The 17,385-nt window shown below is 33.9% G+C and overlaps 2 protein-coding genes across 3 annotated transcripts in view; one reads left to right on the forward strand and one right to left on the reverse strand.

Moving 5' to 3' along the window:
• Window positions 1-17,385, reverse strand: part of LOC137638522 (uncharacterized) — a 361,032-nt gene that overhangs the window by 84,193 nt on the left and 259,454 nt on the right. The gene's annotated exons all lie outside the window — the stretch shown is intronic.
• LOC137638519 (mucin-22-like) overlaps window positions 7,864-17,385 on the forward strand; it is a 75,966-nt gene continuing 66,444 nt past the window's right edge. For both annotated transcript variants that reach the window (XM_068370636.1, XM_068370637.1), the window contains exon 1: window positions 7,864-8,480. In XM_068370636.1, the coding sequence (XP_068226737.1) occupies window positions 8,309-8,480 (172 nt within the window). In that variant the 5' untranslated portion in view covers window positions 7,864-8,308. The remainder of the gene's footprint in view (window positions 8,481-17,385) is intronic.

Raw genomic sequence — 17,385 nt, forward strand, 5'->3', positions numbered from 1 at the left:
CTAACAGGGTTGCCAGTTTGGCCTTTTTTTCCGGCCAAAAAAAAAATCAAATTTGACCTTTTGTATTTAAATAGGTTGGCCTTTAGTAATATGAAAAAAACCGAGCCTTAAATACTATATTTTTTACCTTTTTCTATTAATGGGTTGACCTTTTAAAGCCTCTGTTGATTAGAAATTGACCTTTTCTCATTTAGAAAACCTGGCAACCCTGGCCTCTAAGTGATCTTGCGATGTGTTCTAGATTTGAGTTTTTTATATTATTTTATATTTTCCCCCACATCATGTATAAAATGTAGAACTTTTTTCTGTATTTCTTTCGCTAAATAAAATAATCTTATCATTCTCTTTAAATTCTTCATACGGTTGTCGCAGCTCAATTCATTCTGTGCGGTTCGAATAGTTCGGTTATGGTTGAAACAGGGTTTGAACTCCGCCTTAAACAAACACAATGGTTTCCACAATGAAATGTTGTTTTGGTTAGAGAAAATTAATCTATGCTGGGGAATTTATGGTTACGTAGGATTTGTGTAAATATGCAATTTTATCTTCTGAAAAATAATATAACTAAAATAGATGAAGCTGTTTAATTTAAATTCGAATATCGTATGGCCATGATCGCCGCAGCTTGATGCTTGGATTCGAACTCTTTGTTTTTGAACTTCAGAGTCGGTTTGGATACAATTTTACAAAAATGAGAAAAATGTATTACAATTAATATTAAAGTGAAAGAAAATAGATCAATTACTTGAACAAATCAATATATATATATATATATATATATATATATATATATATATATATATATATATATATATATATATATATATATATATATATATATATATATACACACACAATCCATTTCTATGTGGATGGGTACCTTAACGTGGTTTGTGTATCGCCATGCTCACTTGGAGGCTTCTATGCAAGGCCACCCATAGTGGGTTGGTTTGCTGTGTGATCAGGCTAAAGTCTCCCACCATCACTAATCCACACTGACCAACATGTTTATGAAAATTAGCCAAACCCCTGACCCAGACTGTCATGAATAATACAATCCCGTCTTGGTCCCCAGTGGCAGTGGAACAACTGCCCAAGATGGCGGCCTGGCGGGCAGTTACATCCATTAACGGCTGGTGTAAATAGGGTTACACTTAGCACCACTGTTCGGGGGAACTCCTTCCTGACATTTCCTCATAGATTTGAAAAAATCTATGTGAAACAAATGATTGAATGAACAATGGTAACTCTCCTCTTAATCCCAATTCATGAATGGTTTTAAGTATACCATATTTCCATGCAGTATCATATGCCTTTTCAAGGTAAAACAAAAGACTGTTACATGATGCTGTTTGGAAGCAAAGGCTTAACAAATAGTGGATTCCAGTCGTATCAACACATCAGTCGTTAATCGTATTTTTCTAAATCCACACAACATAGGTGATAGAATACCATTCTTTTCCAGTTACCACATCACTCTTGCTTTAATCATCTTCTCCATGATCTTACATAAGCAAGATGTTAATGAAATTGTTCGATAGTTTGCTACTAAAAACTTATCCTTACCGGGTTTTTAAAAGACTAAAATAATGGCTAGTTCACAAAAACTTGGATAACTATGATCATGCCATATTCTGATAATAATACTTAAAATAAATAACTTAGTATTAACAGGAACATGTTTAATCATTGCATATGGAATTCCATCGGGTCCAGGGGCTGTATCATTACACATAGCAAGTGCAGAATCATATTATCTTTCAGTAAAAGGAGCATTGTAAGATTCTTCCTTTCCTGTTGTAAAATTTAAAATTTTCTTTTCTTCTCTGCTCATATACTATAGTCCATTCCTTTTGTCGAGGCAGATTTGCACCGACTCGCAGCGGTGCCCTTTTAGCTCGGAAAATTTCCCTGATCGCTGATTGGTTAGAATTATCTTGTCCAACCAATCAGCGATCAGGAAACTTTTCCGAGCTAAAAGGGGACCGCTGCGAGTCGGTGTAAATCTGCCTCGCTAAAAGAAATTGACTATTGTGATCAAGTCTTAGACAGTGCCATAGATTCTGTACCATAGTCTTTCACTGTCTTGGAGTAGAGTTCTCTTGCTTGAGGGTACACTCGGGCACACTATTTTATCTTATTTCTCTTCCTCTTGTTTTTTAAAGTTTTAATAGTTTATGTATGAAATATTTATTCTAATGCTGTTACTGTTCTTAAAATATTTTATTTATTTTTCTTGTAGTTTCCTTATTTCCTCTCCTCACTGGGCTATTTTCCCTGTTGGAGCCCTCGGGCTTATAGCATTCTGCTTTTCCAACTAGGGTTGTAGCTTAACAAGTAATAATAATAATAATAATAATAATAATAATAATCAGGAGCTGCTTCATACTTGCGTGACACTTTTGAGAAAGGATCAGCAGGGAATTGCTAACCTCAGTTGCTCCAGTCACATAATGACCATTCACCTTCAACAATGGTAGCGGGTTGGGGGTAAATTTGCCTGCTATCTTTTTTTATTTTCCTCCATAGAGAAGATAGTGGTTTTCTACTATTGACTGAGGAAACAAAAGATACCCAAGATTGGCACCTTGCTTCTTTCATGGCACGGCGGAACTGTGCTCTACACTTTTTGTATATTATCAAATTCTCCTCTGGACGGTGTCTACGAATCTAGTCAAAGACTTTCTTGTGGCTCTGTGCAAGGCAGTTAATTTTGAAAACCACCACGGGACTGGTCGTCGCTTGAATAACCCCGTGGTTTTGGGAATCGAATTGATTCCTGCTGTATGGAGAGTTCCATTCAGTAAGTCTATGACATCATCAACATTTTAAAACTGCTCTGCCTTCCCCTCAATTTCGCTTAGCTCCTGAAATCCATCCCAGTCTGCCTTGTCAAGGTTCCATCGTGGCGATCTCTGAAAAGGTGGATTACTGTTTGTATTTATAATAATTGGATCATGATCACTACTATGCCAACCATCTAACTTTCTCCATTCAAAATCGGGAAGGAAGTTGGAGCTTGTAATTGAAAGGTCAATGCACGGTAGGGTACCTGTCTGGATATGAAAGTGTGTGGGGTCTCCTATATTAAGGAGTATGGCATCCTCATTTTAAACAGTTGACGATATAATATTGCCCCTCGTGTTTGCTTAAACATCATCCCATAAAGGATGTCTACCATTCAAATCTCCAAGTAAAATAAAAAGTTGAGGGAGTTGTTGAATCACCTCTACTGAATTATCATACAAAATATTATCATTTGGAGGCAAGTACAGATTGCAAATTGTATATTTTCTCCCTATATCAATCTGTACAATCACTGCCTGCAGAGGTGTACAAATAGATAAAGATATTTGGGGAACATCTCGACCAACGTATATGATGCTTCAGCCATGGCTCCCTACTCGGTGATCATATGGTATCTTATAGCTAATATAATCGCGAGGAGAAGGAGTATTATCATCAAGTTTGCTCTCCAGTAGACAAATAATTATGGGGGGGGGTGCTCATGAATGAGGAACTTAAGTTCTTCATATTTGGCCCTTAAACCCTGACAATTCCATTGCAAAATGGATGAAAAGACTATGGTTTATTTTTTGGAAGACACCTTAAATGAAGTCTTCCCATTAGTATTTTTGATCTGACATTATTTCCAGGTGGTTTTATTAAAGAGGAACCTTATGCATTTTCCATACATTTAGTGGACACATGGAAAGTATCTCCTCCTCTGTATATTCGTAAAGGTTTTTATTGAAGACTACTACCCTTCCATAATTAAAATTTGGACGGGGTTTGATTTTTAATGTAATTTCATCACTGTTCGTCTGTAGATTAGATATTATTGCAGACTACGTCGATGATTTGTCATGGAAGAGGTAACTAATTTCCATAAAATGATATATCACCAAGTGCGATGGTTCCTAATTTTTTTTTCCTGAATCAATTTACATATTATAAAAGAATTCCCTATTACTCTAGTCTTTGGTAGTGCCATAGCCTCTGTCCCATGGTCTTCCACTGTCTTGTGTAACGGCCGAGAGAAGGTTGTGAACTCAAAGGCAGGGTGGAAGCAACTGAGTTAGTTTATTGTAGAACACTCTCCTTTATATACAAAATCTCAAAGCAACAAGAATTTTCATGTTGAGAAATCGACAATGTTACAGAGGAAAAAAAGCAGACATGATTTTTCAGGTTCTTTTTAGTGCGAGGGGAGGGCGAAGATACAAGCACAAAATGAACTATGTACGATCGTGTGACAGACAGTTGGTACACTTGGACACGCTCTTTCTATCTTGTTTCTCTTTCTCTTGTTTTTATGAAGTTTTTATAGTTTATATATGATAGATCTAATTTGATATTGTTAATTATTTTCATATATTTTATTTTGATTGCTATTACTTCTCTTGCAGTTTATTAATTTCCTTGTTTCCTTTCCTCACTGGGATATTTTTCCCTGTTGGAGCCATTGGGCTTATAGCATCTTGCTTTTCCAACTAGGGTTGCAGCTTAGCTAATAATAATAATAATAATAATAATAATAATAATAATAATAATAATAATAATAATAATAATAAAAATAATAATAATATTAACAATAATAATAATAATAATGATAATAATAATAATAATATTAACAATAATAATAATAATAATAATAATAATAATAATAATAATAATAATAATAATAATAATAATAATAACTAGGTTTAGCTACAAATCACATTGGTAGTTTTGACTTTCTCTGGGGAGGCATAAGTACATTTACATCTTTTTCACGCCAATCAGAAAGTTGGTATACATCCAATTCCTTTGGGACCTTATCACAAAGAGCTCCCATGATGTTCAAGTTTTTAATTTTAATAACAACATTCATTACAAACTCCATCAAACTCTTCGTTATGACTATCAAAAGATATCTACGAATCCCATTTTTCATCTTCGAGTCTCATCCTTATATCTTTATTAACCAATAGTAATCAAATGCTTTAAGTATATCATAATTTGTCTCTAATGGAATTTGGGTAACGTGAAGGATTCGCTGCCTCCTTGTGTTACCCTAGATTTTTTAGCATCAGTAGAGTGGTCTTTTTTAGTTCCAAGGTAGTCAACAAAATTTTCCTTAAGGTAGCAGAGGTCGTCAAAAGTGCCGGGGAGAGTCAGCGTATCCAGGGGATGTGGGTTCGTTACTTAAAGGCCGCTCATGAATGGCAGAGGTAAGGGACAGTAACATTGCCCTATCAAGCAGGACAATGCCCTAGAGACTGACCACATATAAATATGATCAGCGGCCAAGCCCCCTCTCCACCCAAGCTAGGACCAAGGAGGGCCAGGCAATGGCTGCTGATGAATCAGTAGATAGACCTATATGCTCACCCCAAAACCCCCCTGCTTAGCTCACAAGGATGGTGAGATTGCAGCGACCAAAGAAACTATTGAGTTTGAGCGGGACTCGAACCCCAGTCTGGCGTTCACATGTTAGGGACGTTACCACATCGGCCATAAAACAGGGGTCGTGATTGGTTGATTGATTGGTTATTTGATTTACCTGCTAAAGATTAAGGCATCACACGTAGGAAAGGAAATTTGCATTCTCCACTATCTGTACAATGAGAGTATACTTCCCAGATGGTCCACTCCATACCCTACCCGAAGGATATCAACAGATATAGAGGCACAGGTGTAAGTTAATGCCACCTGTAAGGACTAAAACCAAGAAACTATGGAATCCTCCTCCTCATATCTGTAATGATGGGCTTCCGGCCAAAAGCCGAGAGTCCTACCTCAAGGATTGGATCCCCCTGGATTCCGAAGACCCAATCCTTGAGAATAGTTTCGCCAAAAAGGTCCAAACCATCTTCGGGATGGCTGAGATCATCCAATACTCTCACATATAGCTTTGAATGTAAATACCTCCCATAGCCTCTGTGCCTTGGTCTTCCACTGTCTTGGGTTAGAGTTCTCTTGCTTGAGGGTACACTCGGGCACACTATTCTATCTTATTTCTCTTCCTCTTATTTTGTTAACGTTTTTATAGTTTATTTACGAGATATTCATTCTAATGTTGTTACTGTTTTTGAAATATGTTATTTTTTAATTAGTAATTTCTTCTCTTATTTCCTTGTTTCATTTCCTTACTGGGCTATTTTCCCTGTTGGAGCCCGTGGGCTTATAACATCCTGCTTTTCCAACTAGGGTTGTAGGTTGGCAAATAATAATAATAATAATAATAATAATAATAATAATACCTACTCCCATTCATCTAAGCAGGCAGCAATAACAGATGTGGAAATATCAACGCCATTAAAAAAGATAAATTAATATATATGTATTTAAATATATATATATATATATATATATATAATATATATATATATATATATATATATATATATATATAATGGAAATTTTACTCAGAGTTGGGAGAGCAAGACGAAAGAAAGTTTAACAATTAGGAGAAGGTCGAAGTAATATTCAGAGGACGAAAGAGAGAGAGAGAGAGAGAGAGAGGAGAGAGAGAGAGAGAGAGAGAGAGAGAGAGAGAGAGAGAGAGAGAGAGATTCGAACTGGGGGAGCAATTTCCACAAGTACGAGAGCCCTTTTGCCCGTCACAATGTTTCAACATGAAAACGATATTTCCTGTTGAAGCAAGATGACTTCGAAAAGGCCTTCTCTCGTTAAGAGGGACGCCTAGCTAACTAAACTATCACACTATAACCAAAGATAAATAATAAACTGTTTCTATTCTTCACAATTTTATAGTGTATATGAGAAAGATCTAATTTAATGTTGTTACTGTTCTTGAAATATTTTATTTTGATTGTATTGCCTCTCTTGTAATGTATTAATTTCCTCGTTTCCTTTCCTTGCTGGGCTACTTTTCCCTGTTGGAGCCCTTGGGCTTATAGCATCTTGCTTTTCCAACTAGGACTGTAGCTTAGCTTCTAATAATAATAAAATAAACATAACTGCACTTACTAATAAAATAGATAACCACTTATAAAAATTGTATAAAGACGATAGAGAGAGAGAGAGAGAGAGAGAGAGAGAGAGAGAGAGAGAGAGAGAGAGAGAGAGAGAGAGAGAGAGAGAGAGAGAGAGAGAGAGAGAATATTGTTTATAGAAATCAGTGGCTTTTTCATTTATTCCTGCTTTATCAATGAAGCATACCTCTATACATTAAATGTATTTTTTTCCATATCTGATGAATTCATGAATTAAACAATTTCAGGAACCAAAATTGATTCTCTCTCTCTCTCTCTCTCTCTCTCTCTCTCTCTCTCTCTCTCTCTCTCTCTCTCTCTCTCTCTCTCTCTCTCGAGTTTTCTTCTGATTTTATAATTTCGTACTCTGTACCTTGAGAAAAACAAGATAATTATTCATACTCTAAAAATCCCAATATTGATTCACTGTATTACAATAGAATGACTCAGTACTTGTTCTCTAAAAGCATTTCCTCTTAAATGCTAAGACCACTGTCCATGGTTACGCTCTCTTCGACCAATGACAGAGCCTCCCAGGCAATAGCTGTGACCTCACGAAAATGAATTCTAATCAAAGGACCTTCTCCCAAGACATCCATTATAGAATTAACTGAAATTTCGAACAGATTTTCATTCGTATATATTACTAATAGCATTTTATTTATTCTATTCATGTAGTATTATCAGTTATTATGCTTAAACTCATCAGAAACTTCGTAAATATCAACGAAATGTAGATATAATTAGTTTAAAAGGTGCCCTTGAGAGCAAATGGAAAAATAAGCAAGGTATCCCTCAAGAGGATCTCCGTTTTCTAAGATGAAGAAAATCATAACTCGATTTGCCAGCTGAGAGGAGAACCGGTCGCCAGTTGCCTTGGCGCCATCATAGGAAGAGGTCTTGGATACTAAGCGTCTTGGTTTAAGTTAAATCGTCCCTCCCAACTTCCATTTTCAACATCTTCAAGTGAAAGCGAAAGGAATTAACATACAAGTGATTTAAAGTGTTAAATTTGTTACTTATCACCTGTGAGAAAAAAGGCTAAATTATAATTTTATCTTTTTAGTTTTTTTTTATGCAATGCTCAAATGAGGACATTAACGACGCCTTAGATAATAAAAAAGATTTAAAAGAATATATATTTAGTTCCGTTATTAAGTAAAGAAAAGAGCAACTATTAATCATGAGCGAAAAGAAACAGAAGTGAATGTTTTTTTGGAAAATAAAAAGTTTTGAAAATTTTTAGCCCCATTTGTCGAAGGAATATTTCAAATAAAACAGGATTATCCAAATTAATTCATCGAAATCATAAGAATCTAATTAACAAAATGACGAGTTTACACTGGATGAGATCGGGCGTGCGGGCGGTCTGGGCGCTACTACTATTCGTGGGCGTCACACAGGCAATGCAGAAGCGCTCTGCCTCAGCCAGCCCTACGCCCACGCCCGATCCAAACCTGGCCGCCCTTACGGGCCTAGGAGGAATTGGCACATTACCAGGTAAGGAAATTACTAATTACCAATTACTGGATTTCAAAATAATACGAATGATAAAAAGTTTTAAGAAAGGCCTAAAATATTGTTTTTTTTTTATATAATTAAACTATAAGAGAGACCTGAAATGTTTTCTTTATAATTAAATTTTAAGACAGGCCTAAAATGATTTTTCGAAATATCCTCATATATAAGATATGAAAAAGATATATTTCATGAAATCTCATATATGAAAGATTATATATATATATATAATATATATATATATATATATATATATATATATATATATACTGTATACATATACATACATATATATATATATATATATATATATATATATACAATTTCATGAAATTTCCCAATATACAAAGGAGGAGAAAAATCTATATAACTCAATAATAATATCTATATCCTTATAAAATTACTGTTTATGAAAGTTGCATCAAACAAAAACAAAAATATCAAAATTGGTCATAATGATCTAGCTGAAAATTTCATGAAACATTGTTACATACAATCAAAATATGTTCCTAGAAGAACTGTAGCCTCATTGCAACCGTGGCACTCGTCGTTTGCAACATTGCAACACCTTTAGCCTTTGGAAACTCCCTTAAATCAGCTCCCAGTGATATTTCATAGCGGTCTAGAGTCAATAATCTTTCATACATCTATGCATACACATACAAACATGAAATACAGTTGTAGTGAGTGTATTTTTATGTATAATTTAAATATAGGTTTTATTAACGGGCAAACTTTGCTTGCTTTTTTAGATTGCCTTGCAAGACATGGGCTCATGCATTAATGGCAGCCCGTGATTGGGAGAACAACGCTTAATAGGCCTAGGGTAAAGAGATATTTATATGATGTGTGTATTTCACCAAGTATAGTTTCTTGGCATCTTATTATTGATGACACTTCATAGGCCTACTATAAGGAGTGAATTCCATGAGGATATTATGTAAGTAATATTTCAAATATACATTTCCATGCCATTTTATTCTTACTGAATTTTATAGGCCTATTATAAGTTGTGAATTCCATGAGGATATTGTACATTTAATATTTCAAGGAGGCAATTTCTTGGCATTTATATATAGGCCTATTACATAATTGTTTCATTGCCCTATTGTATAAACATTTAACAAAATCATTATAAAAGTATACTTTTTAAGCATATATATAATATATTTGTTATGCCTATCGTTTACAACATACTTTATAGGCCTACGTTGAGTGAATGTAGGATTACCTTCGTTGGAGATGGGTGCTCAAAGAAAGTGAATTGTAATGTAGGGAGCAGTTCCCGTAGACTTTTCATGGTTACTCTATTGTCTGAAGAGCGCTAAGTATTTTTGCACGCACACAAACGCACACACACACACACACATATATATAAATAATATATATATATATATATATATATATAAATGTATGTATATATATGTATGTATATATAATGTATATATATGTATATATATATTGACGGATAAATAATGAGCAAGAAATAAACTAGGACAAGCATATCAGCATTTACACACATGTAGACGCACTCACACACTACATACATACACAAACACACACACACACACACACACACATATATATATATATATATATATATATATATATATATATATATATATATATATATATATTACTTAAAATATAAAGTAAAAATCACGAAAATAAAGGAAATCACTACAAAACAATAAAACACAATAGATACAGAAAAAGAAGAATTACAAAACAGTGAAAACCAGAAAATGAAAATCTCTAAATATCCATGAAACCTAAACAATTCACAAAGAAACCACACAGACGAGAAAGGAGCAAAGTTGACAATAAATCTATTGAAATAAAAAGAACCACGACTTGAGATAAAAGAAAAAAAATAATTTATGAATGTGTATATCGGCCCATCTTCACTGCCCCATACATTCACAGCTGATGGGCCAGACTCTACATAGATGGGGAGTGAAAGTGAGGGGAAGAGGAGTAGAAATAGGGAATGATTGGCAAGTGGGTGAGCACGATTACTTTTTTTATCATGTTTGCTTTGATATGTAGATAGATACGTGTCGAGAGATTGCTTTATGTTGGATATATATGTATATATATATATATATATATACATATATATATATATATATATATATATGTACATATATATATATATATATATATATATACATACATATATATATATATATATATATATATATATATATATATATATATATATGTACATATATATATACATATATATACACAGTATATGTATATATATATATATATATATATATATATATATATATATATATATATATATATATATATATATATATATATATATGTAGAAATCACGAAAGCTGACACGTGATGAATATAAAATGTATTATAGCCACGAAAGGAAAAATGAAAAAGACTTGATTGGAGTTAGTACTTTCATCCACTCAGGACATTTTATATATATATATATATATATATATATATATATATATATATATATATATATATATATATATATATATATATATATATAACACATATGCAGTATATATAAATGTATTATACATACACACATATATATGAACATATATGTATGTATATCATATACAAATGTATCATGCATACACACACACACACACACACACACATATATATATATATATATATATATATATATATATATATATATATATATATATATATATATGATTGTGTGAGACAAATACCCCTATTCACCCAGTTATATCATTGTCTTCTACCAAAGTTAGTGTTTAACTCTTGCCTAATTTTAATACACAATATAATATCTACAAAACTTCACAATATACTGTATATGGTAAAATTGATTTCTGTAAAGTTTTAGTGAACACCATATAGGTTTACCAGCTAAAGTTCTACTTGAAATGTAGTTTATAAGAAAATTCGTAAAAAGCTTCTTAAATAAGTTTATAAAACCAACTGTACAAAGTTTCACGAAAAACGATAAAAACACAATGTTATGATTAACATCAGCAGTTTTTACAATTAGTTGTAATGATCGACCTCATAACAACAGACTATGTTAAATATTTTACATAGTGTCAAGAAAAAGATAAAATATCCCTCTGAAAAAAAGCTGTTGTTTTCAATGGCATCACATTTAGCACTGATAAACAAAGCTATTTTCTAATTATCTTAAAATAACTATGATTACAGTCTTCTTTTTTATGCGTAATAGTAAACTGTAGGTTTTGCCGGGAAAGGAGTTGGGAAGTGAATCAGCTGAAGTCATCACTTTTATATAACGTTCAACAATTTTAAAGATGTGCATGAGTAGGAAATTATTATTATTATTATTATTATTTACAAGCTAAGCTAACCACCCTAGCTAAAAAAGCAGGATGCTATAAGCCCAATGGCTCCAACAGGGGAAAAATAGTTCAGTGGGGAAAGGAAATAAGGAAATAAATAAACTACAAGAGAAGTAATGAATAATCAAGATATAATATTTCATAAACTATAAAAACCTCAAAATAAAAAGAGGAAGATAAACAAGAGAATAGTGTGACCGAGTGTACCCTCAAACAAGAGAATTCTATCATTATTATTATTATTATTTACAAACTAAGCTACAACCCTAGCTGGAAAAGCAGGATGCTATAAGCCCAAGGGCTCCAACAGGGGAAAAACAGCCCAATGAGGAAAGAAAATAAGGAAATAAATAAATTACAAGAGAAGTAATGAACAATCAAAATATAATATTCTAAGAACGATAACAACATTAAATTAGATCTTTCATATATTAAATATAAAAACTTCAAACAAAAGGAAGATTAAAAAGATAGAATAGTGTGCCCGAGTTTACTCTCAAGCAAGAGAACTCTATTATTATTATTATTATATTACGTGGTTAAAGTTATTGAATATTAATCTTTCACCAGAATCAACAAACTGGATATCCTTTTTTTCCTGGCATTTATTTTGTTTGTGTTAAACTATCCTCCAGTTTCTCAAAACCTGTTCTCTTCCTAAATTTATACTAAATTCACGTACCTTATCCTTCCCAACATGAATAAAATGTATGCTCCTCTCTTCCATATAGTTGAGTAATGGTACCTTCGTTTACTGTAGCTTACTCATGCTCTGTTTTGTTGCTTTATGCTCCAGAAATTCTGCATTTTTCAGAAGATGAAATTCAATCCTGTGTTTATCTTATGCTCACGTGTCTAATTTCAGAGGCCACAGAAAGTATGTCTTTGTGTACATTATTTATTTTATGCTCCAAGGTATATAACCTTCACTACAACATATATAGCTTCCATATGCTCCCAATCTCTTTGGTAGTTGTCAATAAAGATTTCAACTTGAACGTATCCTTCCTATTCTCATCCTAACTTGAAAGTATCTTTGCCAAGCTCATCCTAACTTGAACGTATCCTTCCTATTCTCATCCTAACTTGAAAGTATCTTTGCCATGCTCATCCTACCTTGAACGTATCCTTCCTATTCTCATCCTAACTTAAATATCCTTCCTATGCTCATCGTAACTTGAACGTATCCTTCCTATGCTCATCCTAACTTGAACGTGTCCTTCCTATGCTCATCCTAACTTGAATGTGTCCTTCCTATGCTCATCTTAACTTGAATGTGTCCTTCCTATGCTTATCCTAACTTGAACGTGTCCTTCCTATGCTCATCCTAACTTGAACGTGTCCTTCCTATGCTCATCCTAACTTGAACGTGTCCTGCCTATGCTCATCCTAACTTGAACGTGTCCTTCCTATGCTCATCCTAACTTGAACTTGTCCTTCCTAGGCTCATACTAACTTGAACGTATCCTTCCTATGCTCATCCTAACTTGAAGGTATCCTTCCTATGCTCATCCTAACTTGAACGTATCCTTCCTATGCTCATCCTAACTTGAAGGTATCCTTCCTAGGCTCATACTAACTTGAACGTATCCTTACTATGCTTATCGTTTCACTAAAGGTTCTTTGAAACAAAACTTTTACAGTTTAAATTCGCTACAAATTCTAAACGGCACAGATTCAATGCTCTTATACTTTACTTATTCGTATTATTCTGGTGATAATTTTCATTGATGGTACATGCTCCTGCATTTGCCAATCGACTGCTAAGATTCGTAACAAATATAACAATAATAAAGATAATAATAATACTGCATATGCGTGCATGTATTTGTATACGTACGTATGTATGTCTACATATGTATATATATTCATACACACAAACACACACATATACAAAAATAATAATAATGATAATAATAATAAAAGTGATAATGACTGACCATGATGGTATACTATTTCTGCCCTGGGCCCCACACATGATACAAACAGTGAAGATACAGACAAAGTAACTACTCGACTAAAGTTTTAAAATCCCCACAACTAATAACAACCAAATCCAAAAACAATATTAATAACCCAACTATCACATGATCCCCAAACCTGCTGACATCAGTATCTCCCGGTCTTTGATTTTACATACACGTGCTCACTCCCCCCCCCCCCTTTAGCCATTAGCAGGCAACTCTAGTTAACAACCTCGAGTTTATGAGTAAAAAGTTAAAGACATTGCTGGTAATAACAGGGTATGAAGCCTGCAGAGTCATTGACAATGCGACAAGAAATGTTCTTTTACTGACAGGGGCTGTTATAAACCAAAAATATTGCCCAGTAAGCAACATCTGTTATTCTACTGCTTGGAGAGGACCAATGATTGGGATTCTAGCGTGGAGTTGCACCTGTTTTAATTACTTGTATATTTATTGGATTAATCAAATTGATTTTTATCATTATTGTGAGTAATCTTGAATGTAAATGGTAAACAAAATTTGAAGCCACATAGACCTATCATCTCATAACAAAATTACCCTTTCTCTTATCTTGATCGTGTCTTTAACAACTACTGCTTGTATCATTACTATTATTATAACTGCTTTTATTAATGCTATTTTCCATGGCCTCAGACACCCATTTAAAATTTGAATACCAATAACTTATGCTACCTACCTTTACAATAATAACTATAATTATTATTATTATTATTATCATTATTATTACTATTATTATTATTATTATTAACCTAAATATCCTCAATATTATCTCTCCTCCAGCTGTCACCTCTTCACGTATTCAAACTTTTAAAGTCATCTGGTAATCACTACACTGATATTGCGCCAGAAGACTGCTTTCAAACTTAACGAATAACCACGTACATACTTGCCAAGGCCTAATGAATTCTCTTGGATTGGCGGGTCATTTACATTCTGCATTCTAATTATGCATCTACGGCTCATTTTCCTTTGCCTACACATACACCGAATAGTCTGGCCTATTCTTTACATATTCTCTTCCTTCCTCATACACTTGACCACACTTAAATAACCGAAAAATTCTTCTTCACTTAAGGGGTTAACTACTGCACTGTAATTGTTCAGTGGCTACTTTCCACTTGGTAAAAGGTAAAAAAGACTCTTTAGCTATGGAAAGCAACTCTTCTGGGTGAAGGGCACTCCAAAATCAAACTATTGTTCTCTACTCTTAGTAGTGTCATAGTGCCACTGTCTTGGGTTAGAGTTCTTTTGCTCGAGGGTGTACTCCAGCACACAATTCTATCTGTTTCCTTATTTTCTGTCTTCACTGGGTTATTTTCCTTATTGGAGCCCTTAGGATTATAGCATCCTTCATTTCCAGCTAAGGTTGTAGCCTAGCTTATAATGATAATCTATCTATCTGTCTGCCAAGGCACTCCCTCCAATTATTGACGGTAGCCGACATAGAAAAAGAACAAAAGGGGACTTTTCTTCTCTTTGCCCCTCCCAGCCTGACGAGGTATTGATCCGAATTTAGTTAATAATAATAATAATAATAATAATAAGCCTGCTTGAATGTTCCATGTTGGGAGACATTATTGGAACAATTACAGTTTTAGGTGAAAGTTCCATCTGAAAAACTTTAAGAAATTATAGTCTTGAGAATCAACCACTATAATTTAAGTGTCAAAAGTTAGATATCAGGAAACTATTCAGTTTCCATTTCCTATTCTAGATATTAACAACCTGAGGTCTGTCACTTCAAGGTAACTCTAGGCACTTTACTAGATCCCTAGAAGTGTAGGTCGTCAAGAGAAAAAATAATTTGATTTAATAGGTTCAAGTTTTCTCTAGAGTCCAAAATATCAGTAATGAATGTCCCGAAATTATATATGCTCATATTTCGATTTGAAATTAATTTCAATGCCAATATTCGACGTTCACATTACCATATGACTTTAAAAGATTTTTGTCTTGATTTAAATTTAGTAAAATTTTGTCTTGATTTAAAATACCATTTTATATCTATAAATCATACTCTTATGCTCATCTGCTTGCAATGCATTTTCCCTTATCTAAAATATTCACAATTTCACATAAATACTAAAATTTCCAAAACCCATCGATTCCAAGAACCAAGACGCAATACTTCAGGACATTCAGATTATGACCACTAAAATATAAGTGGTTGGTAGCTGACCTCAATTGCCAGACTCAACTTTTAAAACTTGGGTCAGGGCATTAAATGTTTCACCGCTGTGACAAAGAAGATAAGCAGCGAGAGAGGGAATAAAAACACGTAAAAATGGAGCGAGAAGACTAATAAAAAAGGGAAATAGCCAGAAAAAAACATAAAAAAAAACATACTCGCGACATAAGCTGAAAGTTCCTTGGAGGAGGAGTCAGCTAGCGAGTAAAGGTGAACAAGGTTCGATTTTTTTCTCTAGTTTTTTTTTTTTAGTTTCTTAACTCAATTCTGCTGTAAGTTCACCAACGCTGCTCTTGTTGCCGTTTGACTGACTAACCGAATCCTCTCTCTCTCTCTCTCTCTCTCTCTCTCTCTCTCTCTCTCTCTCTCTCTCTCTCTCTCTCTCTCTCTCTCAAAACTGGATCGATTCTTTGACAACATTGATATCGTAATCGAATTTAAATAATGACTAGACTGGTTTTCAAATTATATTATCTCTCAAACACACATGCACACACACACACACACACACACACACATATATATATATATATATATATATATATATATATATATATATATATATATATATATACAACAACAAATGCAGCAGTTTCTAGTCAACTGCAGGACAAAGGCCTCAGACATGTCCTTAATCATATCTCGGGTAACACCATTTTCATCACGACGCTGTCCACTGCGTATTGAATATGGTGTGATTCTTTAGTCTGATCACTCACAGCAAACCAACCTAGTAAGGTGGACCTGATTAGTACAGCTTTGCTGATCATGGCGATACATAACCCCTTTCAACACCTTAAGGTATCCCCACTCAAGTGATTTTTAAATCATGTATTCTTCCATTTTATCTTTCCTGATTAAGAACATTAAATGGATATATTCCTGAAACAATCAGGAACTGAACAACATTAGAACAGCCAAAATATTATTCGAACAGTTGTTATCATCAATGAAAACTCCAGAGAACTGATTCTAAATTACCTTGAAGGTCGTCTCGAGAGTGTGAGTGATGAGGGGGGAGGGAGGAAGTCTAAGTATAGTATAATGGAGCGGGGGGGGGGGGGCATATACCACCATCAAACCACCTTGAACAACCACAACATCAGTAAACAAATTGTCCTGACTTGATTTCATCTAGATGCCTCACTTGCTCTCAGTAATTGCATTGTGTTGCTATCTCCTCTCAGCTCGAGAAGGGTTTAGGTATTCATATACCGTCTACCGTTCAAGGACTTAGGAACTGCTCCAAGGACCTCAGAAAGGTTATATTTCTCTCATGTCTCAGAATCCTTCCAGTTTATAATTATTATCATCATCTCTGTTTACGCCTATTGACGCAAAGGGTATCGATTAGATTTCGTCAGTCGTCT

The sequence above is a fragment of the Palaemon carinicauda genome, chromosome 3 (assembly GCF_036898095.1).
Source record: "Palaemon carinicauda isolate YSFRI2023 chromosome 3, ASM3689809v2, whole genome shotgun sequence".
Lineage (NCBI taxonomy): Eukaryota > Metazoa > Arthropoda > Malacostraca > Decapoda > Palaemonidae > Palaemon > Palaemon carinicauda.